Here is a 17,416-nt window from a genome sequence, read left to right as displayed (position 1 = left end):
GCTCTATTTGAAGCTACCGTTCTGCATCATTCTATGTTCTAGACCAGGGGCTGGTAACTTCTTTCTGAAAATTCCAAGCTATAAATACCTGAGGCTTTACAGGCTATACAGTTTCTGCTGCAACTCAATTCTGACACTACTCAATTCTACTGAGGTAGAGTGAAAGCAGCTATACACAATTTGTTAATGAATAGGTCTGGTTGAGTTTTAATAAAAATGTATTTGAATGCAAGGGCCTAACCTCTCTTCTGAATCTTAAAGGGCAACACTAAATAATAACCATTATCATTATTATTTTAAAAAATAGAAATTCTTCCAATGTGAAGATGTCATTCGGAATGTTGTGCCCCTGACAAATGGATTGTAAATAAGGTCAGCAAAATAAATTCTATAGTATCAAAACTTTCTAAGAGGGGCTTGGAAATTTAGAATAGATTGGAGGTTTGTGCATATATTGACCTGTAGAGGATTATTATTTCAAAACCTTTGAATATGGAAGCTAATTCCAAGTCCCTCATTTTAGAGAACACTAGTCATAGCACCTGGCACCAGGACCTCTGGAGTAAAGAGCAATAAACAACTCAGAATGTAGAAATGGTTTGGCTAGGAGTAAACAAAAGGCCACTACGATTTCTGAAAATATAAGCTATTAATAAGCCCGTAAGTTGTTAAAATTCCTATTCGAAATCACAAGAGAAGGATTAAATCTGGTGACTGCTCTTCAAAACTGCCACTGTCCAGAGTCCAGTAAAAACAGCAAGTCCAAACCAACTCCTCTGTGACACAGTTGAATGACAGGGTGGAAGGAGGAACACAAGATAATGATTAAGGGATTCTTGCCTGACAGTCCTTTTACCAACTTCTACAAGGAAGAGATAATCTTCAGAATTTGATATGTAAAAGTACAGCCGGGCGTGGTGGCGCACGCTTGTAATCCCCGCGCTTGGGAGGCAGAGACAGGAGGATCGCACAGGTTCGAAGCCAGCCGTGCACGCTGGTTTAGGAGACCCTGTTTCCAAATAAAAATGTAAAAATAGGTCTGGGAGTGTAGCCCAGAGGTAGAAGGGCTTCCAGGAACCCCAGCACCACCAAAAAAAAAAAAAAAAAAAAAAAGATATGTAAAAGTGCTGGGAACATATTTGACAGAAAATTTACTATGGGACACCAGTCTGTGCTCCCTTGAAAACTGATCCTCTGGAACTAATGCCTTCTAACCCCAAAGAGTGATCCTAGTGATAAAAAGTTCAAGCCAAACATTTAAGCAGATATAAGGCAGTTGGTATATAATCTGGGGATCACATCAACAGACACATGCTACTGGTAAAGAATACTAAGAAATGGAGCTAGCCAAGGGCTGGTGGTTAGGCAGTACCAACTTTCAACTTTTAAGTTATTTAAAATTCTTGCACCTCCATTGACCTTTGGAGATAAAAGAGCCTGCTCTGCAAGTTGTGAAGCTAAAATTAGATATTTTATGTAGAACCTTAGCACAATACCTAAACCATATTAAGCACTAAAATTAAAATTATGGCTTTGTTCCCAACCCCCAGGTCCCCTTTTCTCAATTAACCTAAACAAATCATATAAAATTGTCTTTCTCCTTAGTTATCACTTAATTTTTAAAATTTTATCCTTTTCATAGCATTCTAAAGCAACTACCAATTATTTCTCAAATTTATTTAGAAATCTTAATTTTTCTTTCAGTACCATCGATATTCACCTAATTAAATGTTTATCATCACTGAAGGTTACTAAAAAATAATATTTTCCACAAATTATCAACTCCCTTCATTGAATTTTCTTCATTTGTGAGCCATAACTGAGTCATGGTCCCTGCCAAGGACCAATAGGTTTCCATTTTTAATTTAAATTAGAAAACCTTTTTTATTTAACTCAAAACTGTACCTGCACTAGAAACCTCTCCAAGGAAAGCCAGGTACGTGAGAGCAATCCATCTCCTTTCAATCACTCAAATGTTTTGCTTTTCCATTTCATATCTTATTTTTAGTACCCTTGAAATAAATCAAGAAAAGTTTACTGGGTACCTACTATATGTCAGAGACCAGAAACATTCTGTGAGGAAGATAACTTAATATAAAACACAAAAAGACTTAAGTCAGCTCTCAAGGCCTTTAAAATTTTAAATGTTTATAAATGTAAATTTGTGAGCTGCTGAAGTCCCCAAGGACAAACTATTAAGTAAGTTTCTTCTGGGCTATAAATAACTAGTACAATAATCCTGAATCCTGGTAGGTTTGGAGGAAAGAGGGGACTAGATTGGAAAGACACACCAGAATCACTTGAGAAATTCATCAGGATAGACCTGCCTAGGCCTGCATCCTCCTGCAGAATGAGACTTGGAGCACAGCGCCCAGTATGACTGCATAGTAACAGTGTGGCTGCTCAGCATGCAAGCTCCCGGGCAGATGGTGCTCCCCTTCACACTTTTAGAACCACTGTCCCCAGTGACTAAATTAAGTCAACTTATTACCTTCAGTCATTTAGGAACCTTTACAATGGAGTTGAGATTTATAAGTTCAAACATATACAAATTAAATTTAAACAAGCCACTATGTGAATTTTCAAAGCTCAGTCACTGCCAAGAAACCTCAGCATAGTCCGATACATGAAATGCATTTACCATTTTCGTCATGATCTGTTGGCTATGAAAATCATTTCCTGATAGGTTAAAAAAATTACCTGTAGCATTAAGACTACTGTTTTCACCACATTCCACTGTGATTTTCTGCCATCCACAATCACAGTAAATCCTCTGGCCTTACACTTTTCACTGAAATGACACAAAATTACAATGTCTTAAAACAAGCTCCAGATTTTATTCTCATCACTCAAAACAAAAAAGGTGAAAAGCTTAATAATATATGGAGTCAAATTTATATTACTTGGTTTGGCCTACATTATCGATAAAATTCTTCAGTACATACTTTCAATTTTCTGAAGCAATTTATTTTTTTCATTTCAGAAAATGTTAATTGATGAGCTAATTAGGACAAATAATTACTCTAAAGCACCACTTATCACTGATGACATTCCATGTTAATGTCTTAAAAAGTGATAAAACCAAAGCAATATTCAAACAGTCACCCAAGCCTCTCAATTTCTTCTCCTGTAAAATGGGGGCCCCTTAGCGAAATACAGGTAACTAACAACTGTGAAGTACTTAACATTTCTCCTTTCTTTTCAGAAGTACAAGATTTGTGAGAGTTTAAAACAGGTAGAGAATAATAAGCAATTATTAAATCACTGGAAACTGGCTTCTTGGCACTCATTTTGGGGAAAATTTAATGAGGTGAGGTAGCATTTGTTATTCAAAATGACTCAAAGCTTGAATGTACCATCTTTGCTTTCACTTTCTCATTCTCAGTCACTTGACCAACAAAACATCACCTGAGTGTGAGAAAATGTGCTACTGCTATATTATATTCAATTACTCAAGCATGTACTAAACACTTCCCAGAAGTCTACCCTAATAAAATTCAACAACTTCTCTAAGAAAACACTCCATCCAAAAGATAGTACACAGTTTAGCAGGGAGTTGTGGTGCACACTTGTAATTCCAGCATTTGGGAGGTTAAGACAGGAGAATTGTAGTTCATGGACAGCCTCAGCTACTTAGTGAGGCTCGTTGTAACTCAGTGAGACCCTGTTTCAAAATAAAGAATAAAAAATAAGGCTGGGGGTGTAGTTCAGAGGTAGAATGCCTCTGGATTCCATTCCCAGTACCAGGAAAAAAAGAAAAAAGACACTACACAGCTCTATTATTTTATACTATCAACTTAATGCAAGGGTTTGACAGTGAAAGCTGTCCCCACCACAGCTCTGCACTGAATTTGCATTACAAAATAAAGGATTTACTAAGAGTTCTTTGGGTGAAAAGAACTGCAATATGATGATCCCTTTTGAATCAGCAACAGATAATGAAGTCTTGAGAGGGGAAACAGATCTGACATGTCATGTAATTATTATTTCTGTGCTCAGGTAAGGGGTAAATCCATGAAGTCCCCCACCAACAAGCCCTGAGAAGATAAGCAGGGCAGCTGACTAAAGAGAAGTCCTCAGACATTGCAACAACATGGGCCTCCGCCAATGCCTTAATGGTGGTCTGCAGAAGTGAAGCTCAGACACACAGCTGTCCACCAGAAGTGGCCCTTCCCACAATGTGGTACTTACCATCAGTATCTACATCTCTGGGACACATGTTACACAACCAGTTAGTTAAGTAAGTTTTGCAAAGTGACACATTTATATTTCAACACATACTATAAGTTAATCTGTACATTGAAATTAAGAAAGTAATAAAAAGCTTCCAATTACCACCTGTAGTGATCTTAAAGAAACAAAGTGCTAAATTTATGTTTTGAAGTGCTTAAAAACATTCTTAAACAAAATTTCTCACATATTAGTAAGATAATGGAAATATACACAACTGAAAGACACGATTTCAAAAATTTTAAGACCAAGTGGTCTTTCAATATTTAAAAGGAAACAGTGTGTATGTATGTGTGTGTATGTGTATATGTATGTGTGTGTGTGTATATGTATATGTATATGTATATGTATATGTATATGTATATGTATATGTATATGTATATATATTAAATGTCATTCCTATACGTGGAGTGATGGTATGGATTTTTTTTTTCCAGGACTGAGGATTGAACACAGGGGCATTGGATCTCCCATCTACACCCCCAGCCCTATTTTTTTTTTTTTTTAAAGTAGGGTCTCAAGGGGTTGTGGAGGGTCTCAGTAACTGAAGCTGGCCATGAACCTGCTGTGTGCATATAAGTCACTATCATCATTTACTACATTATGATGTGAGACTATAATGTACCAATATAAACATATACTCTACTCACAACAGTTCTTTACATGTCAATTACTAATTGTGATATATCCAAGTTTTATATGAATTTACAGAGGTTATCAATAGATATAACCTTGTGATCATAACAGAGGCAGCTATAGTATGGTAATAAGAACACTGGCTAGAAGCTGGGCAGCTGGTTTCAGAGTTTGTCCCCAGCCTTGGTTTGTCACATGTTCATGGTTGAGCTATATAACTGCCCACATTTCTATACCCCCAATCTCTCATAATAAGTAAGAGGAAGGTAAAGGTTATAGTACTGATAGGCTATTATAAGAATTAAATGACTAAATCTTACCCATTATTTCCTAAAATATGGGATATTCTTTCCATATCTACCTCCCAATCATCATTGGTAAACAAATTTTGGGGCCTATTCTAGACGTAGAATTTTCAAAAGAAGGCAAAACTAACCCATAAAAATTTATTACTCATCAGGCAATTTCTACTGAGCTGCTAACTTCTGCATATTTATTGGGTTTTCCAACAAATGTGAGCTAGCTCTGTATTATGCTTTGAATATGAAGTGTTCCCCCACAGATGCAAATGTTTAAGGACTGGTCACCAATGCAGGAATGTTCAGAAGTGGATCTCTGTGGAAGTGATGGATCATAAGAGCTCTTATCTCATCAGTAGATTCATCCATTGACAGAAAATAGACCACTGGGAGGTGATCGAAATGAGAGGAGGTAGGACCTGGTCACTGGAGACATACTCAGGAAGGGTATTTTTGTCCCAGTAACCCACCATCACTTCCTGCCTACCAAGAGGTGAGCAGCTTCCTCAACCACACCCATCCACCATGATGTTCAAGAAAAAGCAATGGAGTCGGCTGACCACGGACTTGAAATCTCTAAAACCATGAGCCAAAAGAACTTTCTCCTTTAAGTTGCTTTTGTCTGGTGCTTTAGTCTGGAAATGGTCAGTTACCAGATCCATCAAGACCACATTTGAGTATGCATAGCTCTAAAGAAACTGAGGTATTAAAATAAAGGACAGAAACCAATATACATTGACTACTGATCATTGACTAAGTATCAGGTACTACACAAACACACACACACAAAAAATACAAATTAGATGACACAGTTTGGGGCTGGGGATGCAGCTCAGTGATAGAGCACTTGCCTAAAATGCACAAGCCGTGTTTAATCCCCAGCCCTGGGGGTTGGGGGTAGGACACAGTTTTTCCCCTTCAGGAGCTTAGAATCTTTTTGTAATGTGGAAAGGTAACAGAGAATTACTCTAATTACTGTGTATTTTATGTTTACAGGTATTATCTTATTTACTATTATTAGAGAAACAACATAAGCCCTTAAAATCTAAAAAAAAATCAAATGATACACGTAAAAATTCAAGAATTATCAGAAAATATCTCATGATTAAATCTCTAATAAAAGAGAAGTAGAATTCAAATAGTGTAGGCAATTTTGTCTTCACTGCACTTCCTGCTTGTGTACACCAGAGTGAATGTGAGTTAGGAGACATGGGTGGATGCACTGGGCCCTTGGTGGGCCTCAGTGACCCAGTGCCTCTTACAGGTTGTATGTTGTGTTGGGCTGAGTGTGATTCTAGTACACACAGCATATGTTTTCTTAGAAAAATCTAAAATGTTGACTGTGTCTTCTGCAACTTAGTCCATTGCTGGAGGAAAACCTAGCATGTTCATGGAGAGATACTATGTAGGTTTCTAATCCTTCCTTAGACATTTTTCATAAGTAATTCTGACTATGAATAATCTTTGCTTTTCATTTGAACTTCAGAACCAGACTTCATATAAGATGCAACTATACTGTACTTTACTCACCTGAAATACAAAAAGCTCTTGGATTGATGTCAGGAATGGCGGATTCTAGTCCTGGCTTTACTATTAACTAGCTATGTGATCCTGGACAAGCAACCCTATCCTCTGAGTGTCAATTCCCTCAACTACAAAATAAGGAAGTTCATTCATATGGTCTCCAAGTTTCCTGAGACATCTGACCTTCTATAACTCTATCTATGATTTTTTTTCATAGTTTATTAGCTCTAAGTCTAGCTAATCTGAGTTACCTAAAAATGAATTTTTTATCTAATGGTAATACAAATCAACAGTAAGCAGCTCAGAGGCCAAGCAATGTCACTCAATATTAATACACTGACCGTAGGGTCTAAATATTTTCCTCTGCAAAAAGTGAAAAAAAAAAAGAAAATTTTTACTTTAAGAGCTCATGACACAGGAAGTTGGGATGCACTGTTGTTGTTGTTGAAGGGATGTGTAGACAAGCATATCAGAAGGTTTATATTTTGTCTTTAAGACCCAAGAATTATAAAAGTTAAAACTAAAAGGCCTATCGATTAAAATAAACATTTTTTGGCCAGGTGTGGTGATGCACACTTGTAAATCCTGTACTTGGGAAGGTGAGACAAGAGGATCAGGGGCTCAAGGACAGCCTCAGCAAGAGTAGTGAGGCTCTCATCAACTTAGTAAGACTTTGTTTCTAAATAAGAAATAAATTCAGGTAGGTGTGTAATTCGAAGATGAATGCTTCTAGATTCAATCCTCAGTACCACAAAATAAATTAATAAATAAAATTAAGCTTTTTAAATTTTTTGTTTTGTATGTGTAGTACTGGGGATCAAACCCAAGGGTATACTATCTCAGAGCTACAGTACTTGTCCTTTTCTTAATCTTTTGTTTTAAAACAGGGTCTCACTAGATTACTGAGGGTCTTGCTAAATTGCGGAGGCTGTTCTCAAACCTGTGATCCTCCTGTCTCACCCTCCCAAGTACTAGTACTCCAGGCATGTGTCACAATACCCAGCAACATTTTTAAAAATGAGAATATTTGAAAAGCCCTAAAAGACTTCACTTAATATATAGAAGCAAAATGCACATTTGTATCAAAAGGTAAAACAATGACTTAAAGATTATTTCTACTAAATTAACTTCTCTGACTTTCCTAAAGTCCCATAGTAAACAGATGCTTAACTGTTATGTTTGTGAAGATTGCTAGTACATATATTTTAGAAATATGTACAAATGATGTGCATCAAGAACGTAAGTGTTTTATCTGCCATGTGGTCTTAAGTTATTGATTCTACTATTTCTAAATGTAATTTCACTGGCAACAAAAGCAAAAACATAGCAAAATATACTTCAACAATAGCAGGAATTATTAGTAAATGAATGAAAACATACTGAAATTTAAGAAAAGACACTAAGTCACCTTGGGATGCTGAGTAGGTAGTCCAGAGTGACGCTCAGCTCATCCATACTTGTTTGCTCAAGGCATAATGGAATTGTCAGGATGAGGCCACTTCGTCTGTCCTTTCCTCCTGTAAAAGAAAAGATATAAATTTAACAATAGATATTGAAATATCATCTGAATAAGATATATTTGAATCCAATGTCATTAAAACAATTACAAATTTAAATTAGAATATGAAAAACATCTAATTGCTGTAGTTTATAAATGTCTGTAATATATCAGATTATAGAAATTTAAAAATGACAAAAAATGAAATCTTTTGCTAAAATAAAGCACTTGTTTTATTTTCTTCCATTTAATCTTCTTATTATTATAATCAATTTACTCAACATCTATTGTGTGCCTAGTACAATAACCATTTGCAAGTAAAACAAAATTTCTACCTAGGAAGAAAAGTATTAAGTCATAAGAAATAATAGTAAGAAATATGACCATTTATTTTCTAAGTTGTATTATATAAAATATGTTAAATATTATTAAAAAGTATTAGAAAATGAAGAAAATGCTACTATGATATATGTGAAGAGTTTCATAGAAAAGCAAAGACTTATGAAAAAAGTAGAACCTGTAAATCAGGTCAAAAGAGCATTCTATGAGAAGGAATTCATTCAGAAAGGTCATAGGCATGTATTGTTCATTAGGCTCTAAAGAGAAAGTCTTACCCAGCTGAAAAGACAGATTAGGACCTGGCCAGGTGGTAGAACACACATTTTTTTGTATGTCCACATTCCCTTCCATGTGTCCTAAGTACTAAAACAACTCCTTTTTTTTTTTTTTTTTTTGGTACTGAGGATTGAACCCAGGGGCATTCTACCTCTAAGCTACACCAACAGGTCTTTTTATTTTTTGTCTTGAAACTAGGTCTGGCTAGGTTGTAGAAAGTCTTGCTAAGTTGATGAAGTTATCCTTGAACCTGCAATCCTCCTGTCTCAGAAGCCTCCCAAGTACTGTGATTACAGGCCTGTGCCATCACACCCAGCAAAAGGTAATTTTAAATCCTTTTATTCACTCATAGCTTCTTTGAAACTTCTCCACCCCACATACTTGACTTTCACAAGGAAGCCTATCTTCAGGCCCAAATGACATTTCCAGCAGTTTTAGAAGTTAAAAAAAAAACAACAGCAAATTCTAAAGGAAACAATTCTGTATGATCTCTAGAAATCTATGACTAAACACTGAGAGGTGTGAGATGAAAAGAGGCTTTTGGTGGTGACATGACTGCAGTTCATGACATGCTGATCATAGTGATCCCTGGGTTAAATGCACAACTTATTGAGATTATACCACTTCCGAGGATTCAATCTATCAAATAATTGTAGTAATTTAATCGTGCTTTTATTTAGAATATAGACTTTTTTTTTTTTTTTACTGGATTTCACAAGTGGGTACAAATTGTATCCCCTGAATGATTTTGTTGGTTTGAAAAGATTTAGCCAGATGTCATGGTGCACATTTGTAATCCCAGGATTTGGGAGGCTGAGACTGGAGGATCGTAGTTCGCAGACAGCCTCAGCTACTTAGTGAGGCTCTTTGCTACTCAGTAAAACCGTGTTTCAAAAATAAAGAATAAAAAATATAGGGCTGGGAGTGTAGCTTGGAGGTAGAATGCCCCTGGGGAAGTTCCATCCCCAGTACTGCAAAATAAATAAATAAATAAATAAATAAATAAATAAATAAGGAAGTAAATGGGAAAAAAAGATTTTCTGTTACTAAAAGGAGTCTGAAAATTACTGATATAAATAACCCATGGTCAAGACAGAAAGTTACCAGAAGTGGGCTAAGACAACTTTCTTTTGTTCTTCAAATCTGCTAAGCTTTATCCACGCAATAAAACAAATTCACAGAAAGCTCATACCTGAACTCTTATTACTCTGACCCACTGAAGAATTTTCTTTAGAAGATAAGTTTAACATTTAAGACTACACTTAATAAACTCCATGTCTTTAGCATTCACTAAAGAACAATATAATAACCACCAGAGTTAAAGCAAAGGGGAGACAGAAGCCAAGAAGAAAAAGGCTTTCAAGAAAGGAAAATCAACAGTCAAATGCTACACAAAGACAGTGTCATGGGACACAAAAATGTCACCCCCAAAATAATAAGAGAATAATAACAATAGTGTGAAAAAACAGGCATTTTTATATACTGTTGGGAGAAAGAGAGATAAAACATCTTCTTAGAAGGTGATCTGACAAACACAAACATAAATGTACTTTCTTTTTTTTCCCACATTCTTTTTACTTCTTCCATTAATAAGAATATACATGGGGACCTCCAGGAAGATGGAGACCAAGAAAAGCAGCGTTTACCAGTCCTGCTAACCCTCGATCTCTATTGCCACAAAATCAGAGCTTTTCATAGCCAGAAAACACTATCAGCAGAGAAATAAAAAATGTAAACACAAGCGACAGAGAAAAATCAGACTAGAAGAACAACCAGAGACCAGAAAAGAAACCAGCCCCCATTGTGGCGGCAGACCATTGTGGCGGCAGAGCTGCACCGGCGCCATCTTGCCTTACAGCACCAGGCTACAAAGAGGAAAGGTAAACAAGATGCTGAAGTGAGCAGCTGTGGATCATTCGGGTGTAATTCAGCAGCTCTTTCAGCACAAAGAACGTCTAAAACTCCCAGTGGCCAAGCTCATCACGCCTTCCAGGGACTCAGAACAGAGCTCAAAACCAGAAAAGAAATACGCCAGCCTCAGAGCCAAGGGCGTGTCAGCGGCACCATATTGCCAGCAGTGGTAGCAGGTTCACCACGCCCGCGACAGCTCCAGATCAGCGCACACAATAACCATAAGTGAAATTGCGGCACCTAAAGGAGAAATCCCAGCACTGCACCGCCAGGGACTTGAACAGCTTTGATAATCTCCCTGAGTCTGAGATTTTACAGTCCGTCCAACCCAGTGAAGGAGTAGTGGTGGCAAACATACCACATCCTAGTCACAGCTCCGCGTAAGAAAACACCCATCTCAGCACCTCCATGGTTTCACGAAGCCTTGATTAAAGACCTGGGTCTGAGACTTTGCGATACAACCCAGTAAAGAAGTAGTGGTGACTGAGATTACCACAGACTTGAGATCCAGAGCACCCTAAGTGAAGTCGACCCAGGGAAGAACCCAGAGAAGGCACAAACTTCTGAAATCATGGGAAAGAGGAACAACAATAGAGCAAAGAATGCCCACAACCCCATAATATCAGAACCTGATAACATAGAAATTCAGAGATCTACAGAAGATCAAATCAGGAATATAACTGTAGAAATAATACAGGACCTTTGAAAAGAATTTAGAGAGAGTCTAAAAGAAAAAAAGGATGCAATCACTGAAGTAAAGGCATCAATTCAAACTATAAACAATCGATTAGATCACATGGAGAATAGAATCTCATTCCTAGAAGAGGATCACTCCAAAAACAAACGCATAATTTATAACTTAGAAAAAAAATCAGACAGCAGGAATCTGAAATTGAAGAAATATGGGCCCATTTTAAGAGAGCTAACCTAAGAATAATCGAAATAGAGGAGGGAAAAGAAGGTGAAACCAAAGGGATCAATACTATCTTCACAGAAATAATAGTAGAAAATTTTCCAAACATAGATAGAGCAAGAGGTCGATACACAGGTCCAGGAAACTTACAAAACTCCCTTTAGACAGGATCAGAGAAAAGGCTCCCCACACCACATAATTGTCAAAATGACCAATGTAAAAGCCAAGCAGAGAATCATAAAGGTAACGAAAACAAAAGGCCAAGTGACATTCAGAGGCAAACCAATTAGAATCACTCCAGACTTCCCAAACCAAGTCATGAAAGCCAGAAGGGCTTTAAGTAACATATTTCAAACTCTGAAAGAAAACAACTTCCAGCCCAAAATTCCTAAACAGCAAAACTATCTATCAAATTAGATGGGGAAATAAGAAGCTTCCATGACAAACAAAACTGAAGGAATTTATGTCTACAAAACCAGCATTAGAGAAAATACTCAAAGAGATTAACTACAAAGAAGAAATAGGTAATACACACCAGAACCAGAGAAACAAGATTTTCCATCCAAGCAAAGAAGAATAAACAAAGAATAAACAAAGAAGAATAAACAGTATTTCAAACAGAAATAAAATTTTAACATTTTAGGAATTAAAAGTTATCTTTCAATAATTACACTGAGTGTAAACAACCTCAATTCCCCAATAAAAAGACATAAAGTGGCAAAATGGATTAAAAACCAAAATCCATCCATCTGTTGCTTACAAGAAACACACTTTAGCCAGGTGTGGAGGCACACGCTTGTAATCCTCACACTTGGGAGGCGGAGACAGGAGGATTGCACAGGTTCGAAGTCAGCCACGCTGGCTTAAGAGACCCTGTTTCCAAATAAAAAAAAATATAAAAAAATAGGTCTGGGAGTGTAGCCCAGAAGGGCTTCCAGGAACCCCAGGAGGACCAAAAAAAAAAAAAAAAGAAACACACTTTACAAGTAAAGATAGTAGCAAACTCAAGGTAAAGGGCTGGAGCAAGGTAATTCATGTTAAGTAGCCATCCTAACAAATGTGAAGTAGTATTTCACTATAGTTTTTATTTTTATTTCCTTAATCATGTGTTTATTGGTCATATAAAAATCTTTGTAGATTCATTATCTATTTTAGTCTTTTACATATTTCTAAATTGTATTGTTTGCTTTTATTGTGGCTAATTTTTAGGATTTCTATTTGGAATATTAATATACCTTCAGATATAGCATTTGGAAATATTTTATCCCATTCTATTAGTAACTTTTAACTCTGTTTACACTGTCTTTGGATATACAATATTTTTTTATTTTTTATGAAGTTTGTTTATTCTTTTGTTGCCTGTGCCTTTGGAATCATATCCAAGAAATCGCTGCCTATTTCAATGTTGTGAAGTTTTATGACCCAGGTTTTCTTCTAAAAGTTTATAGTCTTAAGATTTACATTTAGGTCTTTTATCTATTTTGAGTTAATATTTGTATATGGTATTAGGTAGGGGTCCAATTTTACTCTTTTTCATGTAATTTTTATTTTTCAACAATATTTAGTGAAAAGATTATTATTTCCTTCACCAAATGTTCTTGGAAACCTTGTCAAAAATAACTTGACCATATATGGAAGAATTTATTTCTAGGCTTTTTATTTTACTCCACTGGTTTATATATCTGCCTTTATAGCAGTACTACACTGTTTCGATTATTGTAGCTTTATAGAGTTTGAAATCAGAAAATGTACATCTTCTAGCTGTGTTCTTTTTCAAGATTGTTTTGGGTGTTTAGAGCTCATATTTCATGTTAGGATAGATTTTTTCTGGAAAAAAGAAATGTATGTTTAACCAAAAAGAAAAAAGTGCTTTTTAAGACTGTAAAAAAAAAAAAAAAAAAGAATTTCTATTGCCAGTGTATATAAAATGCATGCATAAAAATATAAGTGAGTATTAAGTGAGTATTTACAACATTATCATTCACATAAGAATGGAAAAAATAAAAATCCTAAACAATTAGATAGAAGTTAAAAAAGAAGAAAATACATTATTAAATAAGGAAACAATAATGCTAGCAGAATTCAATTTATTTTGTCCTCTATAATCTATACTAGGAAAACATGCCAATTTACAGATTTTTTTAAAAAGGACATTAATATTATTAAGACAATTATGGCAAGACCTAAAGAGAACAAGAAAGAAAAGTTATATACAATCCAAGTATTCCTAAATAGGTATGTCCACAGTTCCTATTGTAAAGTATGTAAAGTATGTCCCTTACTCAATGATCTAAATTCTAGAAAATCGCTCTGGCCAATGTACCATATTTGTTTATTGCTCTCTTGCTGTCAAATTCTCTCTCAACTTCTTTGATTTGTCTTAGCTGATTTAGACTTGTGCTAATAACTAAAAATAAATTCAAGCCTGTAGAGCCAATTGAGAAAAGTGAAAATGGCATAACTGATAATTTCATAACTCCTCCACAGTGTAATACACTGTCTTGTAGGAAGATGGAAGATAAAAGCTAAGGGACTGGATATCATAAAAACTACCTGAGAATGCCTCTGATTCCATCCCTAGTATCACAAAAAAAACCACCCAACAACAAAAAATTTGAGATTCCACAACCAGTTATTTAGATGTTAGTTAATGACCAGTTATTACATTATTATGTAAGAAGTGAAGAATCATGATATCTTCCTTGTAAAGGTCATCTTAATTAAATGACAGAATAAAATTGGCCTTCAAGGAACCGGTGGTAGAGTTGTCTCACAAAACTACCCATTTAGATAAAAGAAACACCTGTCAAACTTATCCAAAAACAGTTTAAACAATATATCAAGCAATTGCAATTGTAAGACAACACACCTGAAAGGAAGGCTAGTTTTTTCTTCAGAATGGGTAAAATCACCGAGGCCTCCATCTCACTCCAGTCAACGTCGCTCCTGAAAACAAAGAAAGCTAAATGTCAACATGAAAACAACCACTCTATGAAATACTTATTCATGATGGTTATGGCAGGGTTTCTGAGAGCACTGACATTTTGAGCCAGATAATTCAATTTCACAGGGAGCTACCCTGTGCACTGGAGATCAGGTAGCAGCATCCCTGGCCCTTCCCCACTAAATACCAACAGCCACCGCACACTGATGTGGCAGCCAAATGCCCCTAAACATGGCCAATGTCTCTGGAGGGTAAAATCAGAGCTGCTAGAGAATTTCTGACTTATACGTTTTTTTAGAGTAATACTGCCTGGTACGCAGCAGTAATTCATTAAATTGTTTAATAATATGTTAGATGAATCAAGCAAGCAAGCAGGCAGTCAATCTTCCATTGCTTCCCGTATTAATTACACAACTGAATTCCAAATATCTGTTCCTTCTGTTCACAGGTGGTATTATACATAGCCACCTCTGATTCTTCATACTTTTCCCTCCCAACACTGGTATCAGATTTTACCCTTATATTTATCTCAATATGCTTCATAATATACTGTCTCAGATTTTGCCCCCAATGCTAACTGCCTCCATCTATGTTTTACGGTTTTTTATTTTATTATATTATTATTATTATTATTATTATTATTATTATTATTATTTGGTGGTACTGGGGTTCCTGGAAGCCCTTCTACCTCCGGGCTACTCTCCCAGACCTATTTTATATTTTTATTTGGAAACAGGGTCTCTTTTTTTTTATTTTTGTAAAAAGGGTCTCTTAAGCCAGCGGGGCTGGCTTCGAACCAGCGCGATACTCCTGTCTCCGCCTTCCAAGCGCGGGGATTACAAGCGTGGACCACCACGCCCAGCTATGTTTTACAGTTTTAAATTCTCCAGGGGTTGGGGGGAATGAGCTCAGTTCATCTTTTCTTTCTTTTTTTTGGGTGACATCACAACCCACTATTGTTGGTTTGGTTTTCTAGGAGCCACTCATTCACAGCCAGAGGTTATTGCTAAATACAAAAAGGGAATGCCCACAAAGCAAGAGCAGAGGGCAAGATGGTCCCCTTACTTGGGGCTGTGACATGGCAGGCCTTCAATGATCTGACTGGAGGAGAACAGGACCTTGAAAACAAAACAAGGCAATTAAAGGCTCAGTTATATTTTCTTCCTACACGTATGTTTACAATGGAGAGAATATTCCCCACATTTTATCTTAACCTCCTCTGCTGCACCTCCCGCCTACCCACCATCACAACATGGGCCATTCCTTGGAGTGCACCAGGAATTCTTATTGTATTTAGTGGAAGCATACTCATTTGAAAACGATTTTCCAATACAGTAGAAAACAGGACTCTTTAAACAGGACTCTTTACATGAAAGTATATTACTCATTCAGCAAACACCTGCTAGAAACCTATCCCATGCTAGGCACTGTGTTACCAGCTAGGGATAAACATTTCTCACATGCCTGCCCTGCAAAAAACGAATTTTTTTTTTTTTTTTTTTTTGTACCTGGGTTCCTGGAAACCCTTCTACCTCCTGGCTACACTCCCAGACCTATTTTAATTTGGAAACAGGGTCTCTTAAGCCAGCTCAGCTGGCTTTGAACCTGCGCGATACTCCTGCTTCTGCCTCCCTCCCAAGCGTGGGGATTACAAGCGTGCGCCAATACGCCCAGCGAGGAAAGATTTTTTTAATCCTGGATATTTTTATGTATGTATGTATGTATGTGCGCACACACACACACACACACACACACACACACACACACTCGGAATTGAACTAAGTGGAATTCTACCTCTGAGGTATACCCTCAAATCTTTTTATTTATTTTTATTTTAAAATAGGGTCTCACTAAGTTGCTGGGGCTGGCTTCAAACCTGTGATTCTTCTGTCTTAGCCTCCCAAATATCAGGATGACAGGTGTGTGCCATGACAGCTGTCTAATCCTGGACATTTAAAAAGAAAAAACAGATGTAGTTTTCACATTGGTTACATAACAGCTAATTAAGACTAAGCCAGTATATTATCTTACAGCTTCTGTGTAAATTTTAAAAAACCACCACCACTATATGCACCTGTTTACAAAGAAAACAAGGTGTCAAACTAAATGATATATTCTTTTATGTTTTATTCCTTAAATATTTGTAATTTCTGTTCATTCATTTTGTTCTACGTTAGGCCAGTAAGCAGACAGTAGGAGAAAATACTCAAATTTCATATCATATCTAAAACCAGTAACAGTTCAGATTTCCAAGTCAGTATCTTGACTTGATAAATTATCCAGCCATATAAAAACCCATGAATTCATCTCTTGGATCTCTTCTCCTATGACCTGCTTATTGAGGACCTTATCTGAAGTCTGATAAATGATGATATGACTATGATAATTGACATTTACCAGTTTACTAAAATCATGCACTGACCTTAATGTTTTTTTTTATTAACTTACTTAATGTTCACAATGGTTCTACAGTTAAGTATTATTGCCAATCCACAGAAGGGTGAACAGAGAGTAAATGGAGAAGTTGGGATTCATACCCAAACAACAAAGGAGCTTTGACACCACACTATCAGTTTGCCAATACAACAGCTCCACAATTATACTGTGGCAACAAACCAATTAAACAAAATAAAGCTCTAGATTATATGCAAAATAAAAATACCCAGCAAATATATAGATATGTACATATATGGCATAATAAGAAATATATATTTTGTAGTGAGGTGTAGTGGAACATGCCTATAATCCTTGTACTTGGGAGGGTGAGATAGGAAGATCACAGGGTCAAAGCCTGCCTCAGCAACTTAGTGAGACTGCTTCAGAATAAAAAAATAAACAAGTCTGAG

The 17,416-nt window shown here is 36.3% G+C and overlaps 1 protein-coding gene across 1 annotated transcript in view; it reads right to left on the bottom strand.

The window, feature by feature from the left end:
* Positions 1-14,568, bottom strand: part of SESTD1 (SEC14 and spectrin domain containing 1) — a gene marked incomplete at its 3' end in the record, with an annotated part of 61,776 nt that extends 47,208 nt beyond the window's left edge. Inside the window, exons 1-3 of the mRNA XM_080690236.1 lie at positions 14,496-14,568; positions 8,098-8,206; positions 2,701-2,791 (exon numbers count right to left, since the gene is read on the bottom strand). Of these exons, the coding sequence (XP_080546362.1) occupies positions 2,701-2,791; positions 8,098-8,206; positions 14,496-14,550 (255 nt within the window). The 5' untranslated portion in view covers positions 14,551-14,568. The remainder of the gene's footprint in view (positions 1-2,700; positions 2,792-8,097; positions 8,207-14,495) is intronic.
* Between the last annotated feature and the right edge of the window lie 2,848 nt (positions 14,569-17,416).

Source organism: Muscardinus avellanarius (genome assembly GCF_963383645.1).
Source record: "Muscardinus avellanarius genome assembly, chromosome: 2".
In the NCBI taxonomy this organism is placed as follows: Eukaryota; Metazoa; Chordata; class Mammalia; order Rodentia; family Gliridae; genus Muscardinus; species Muscardinus avellanarius.
This window is presented reverse-complemented; position numbering and strand designations above follow the sequence as displayed.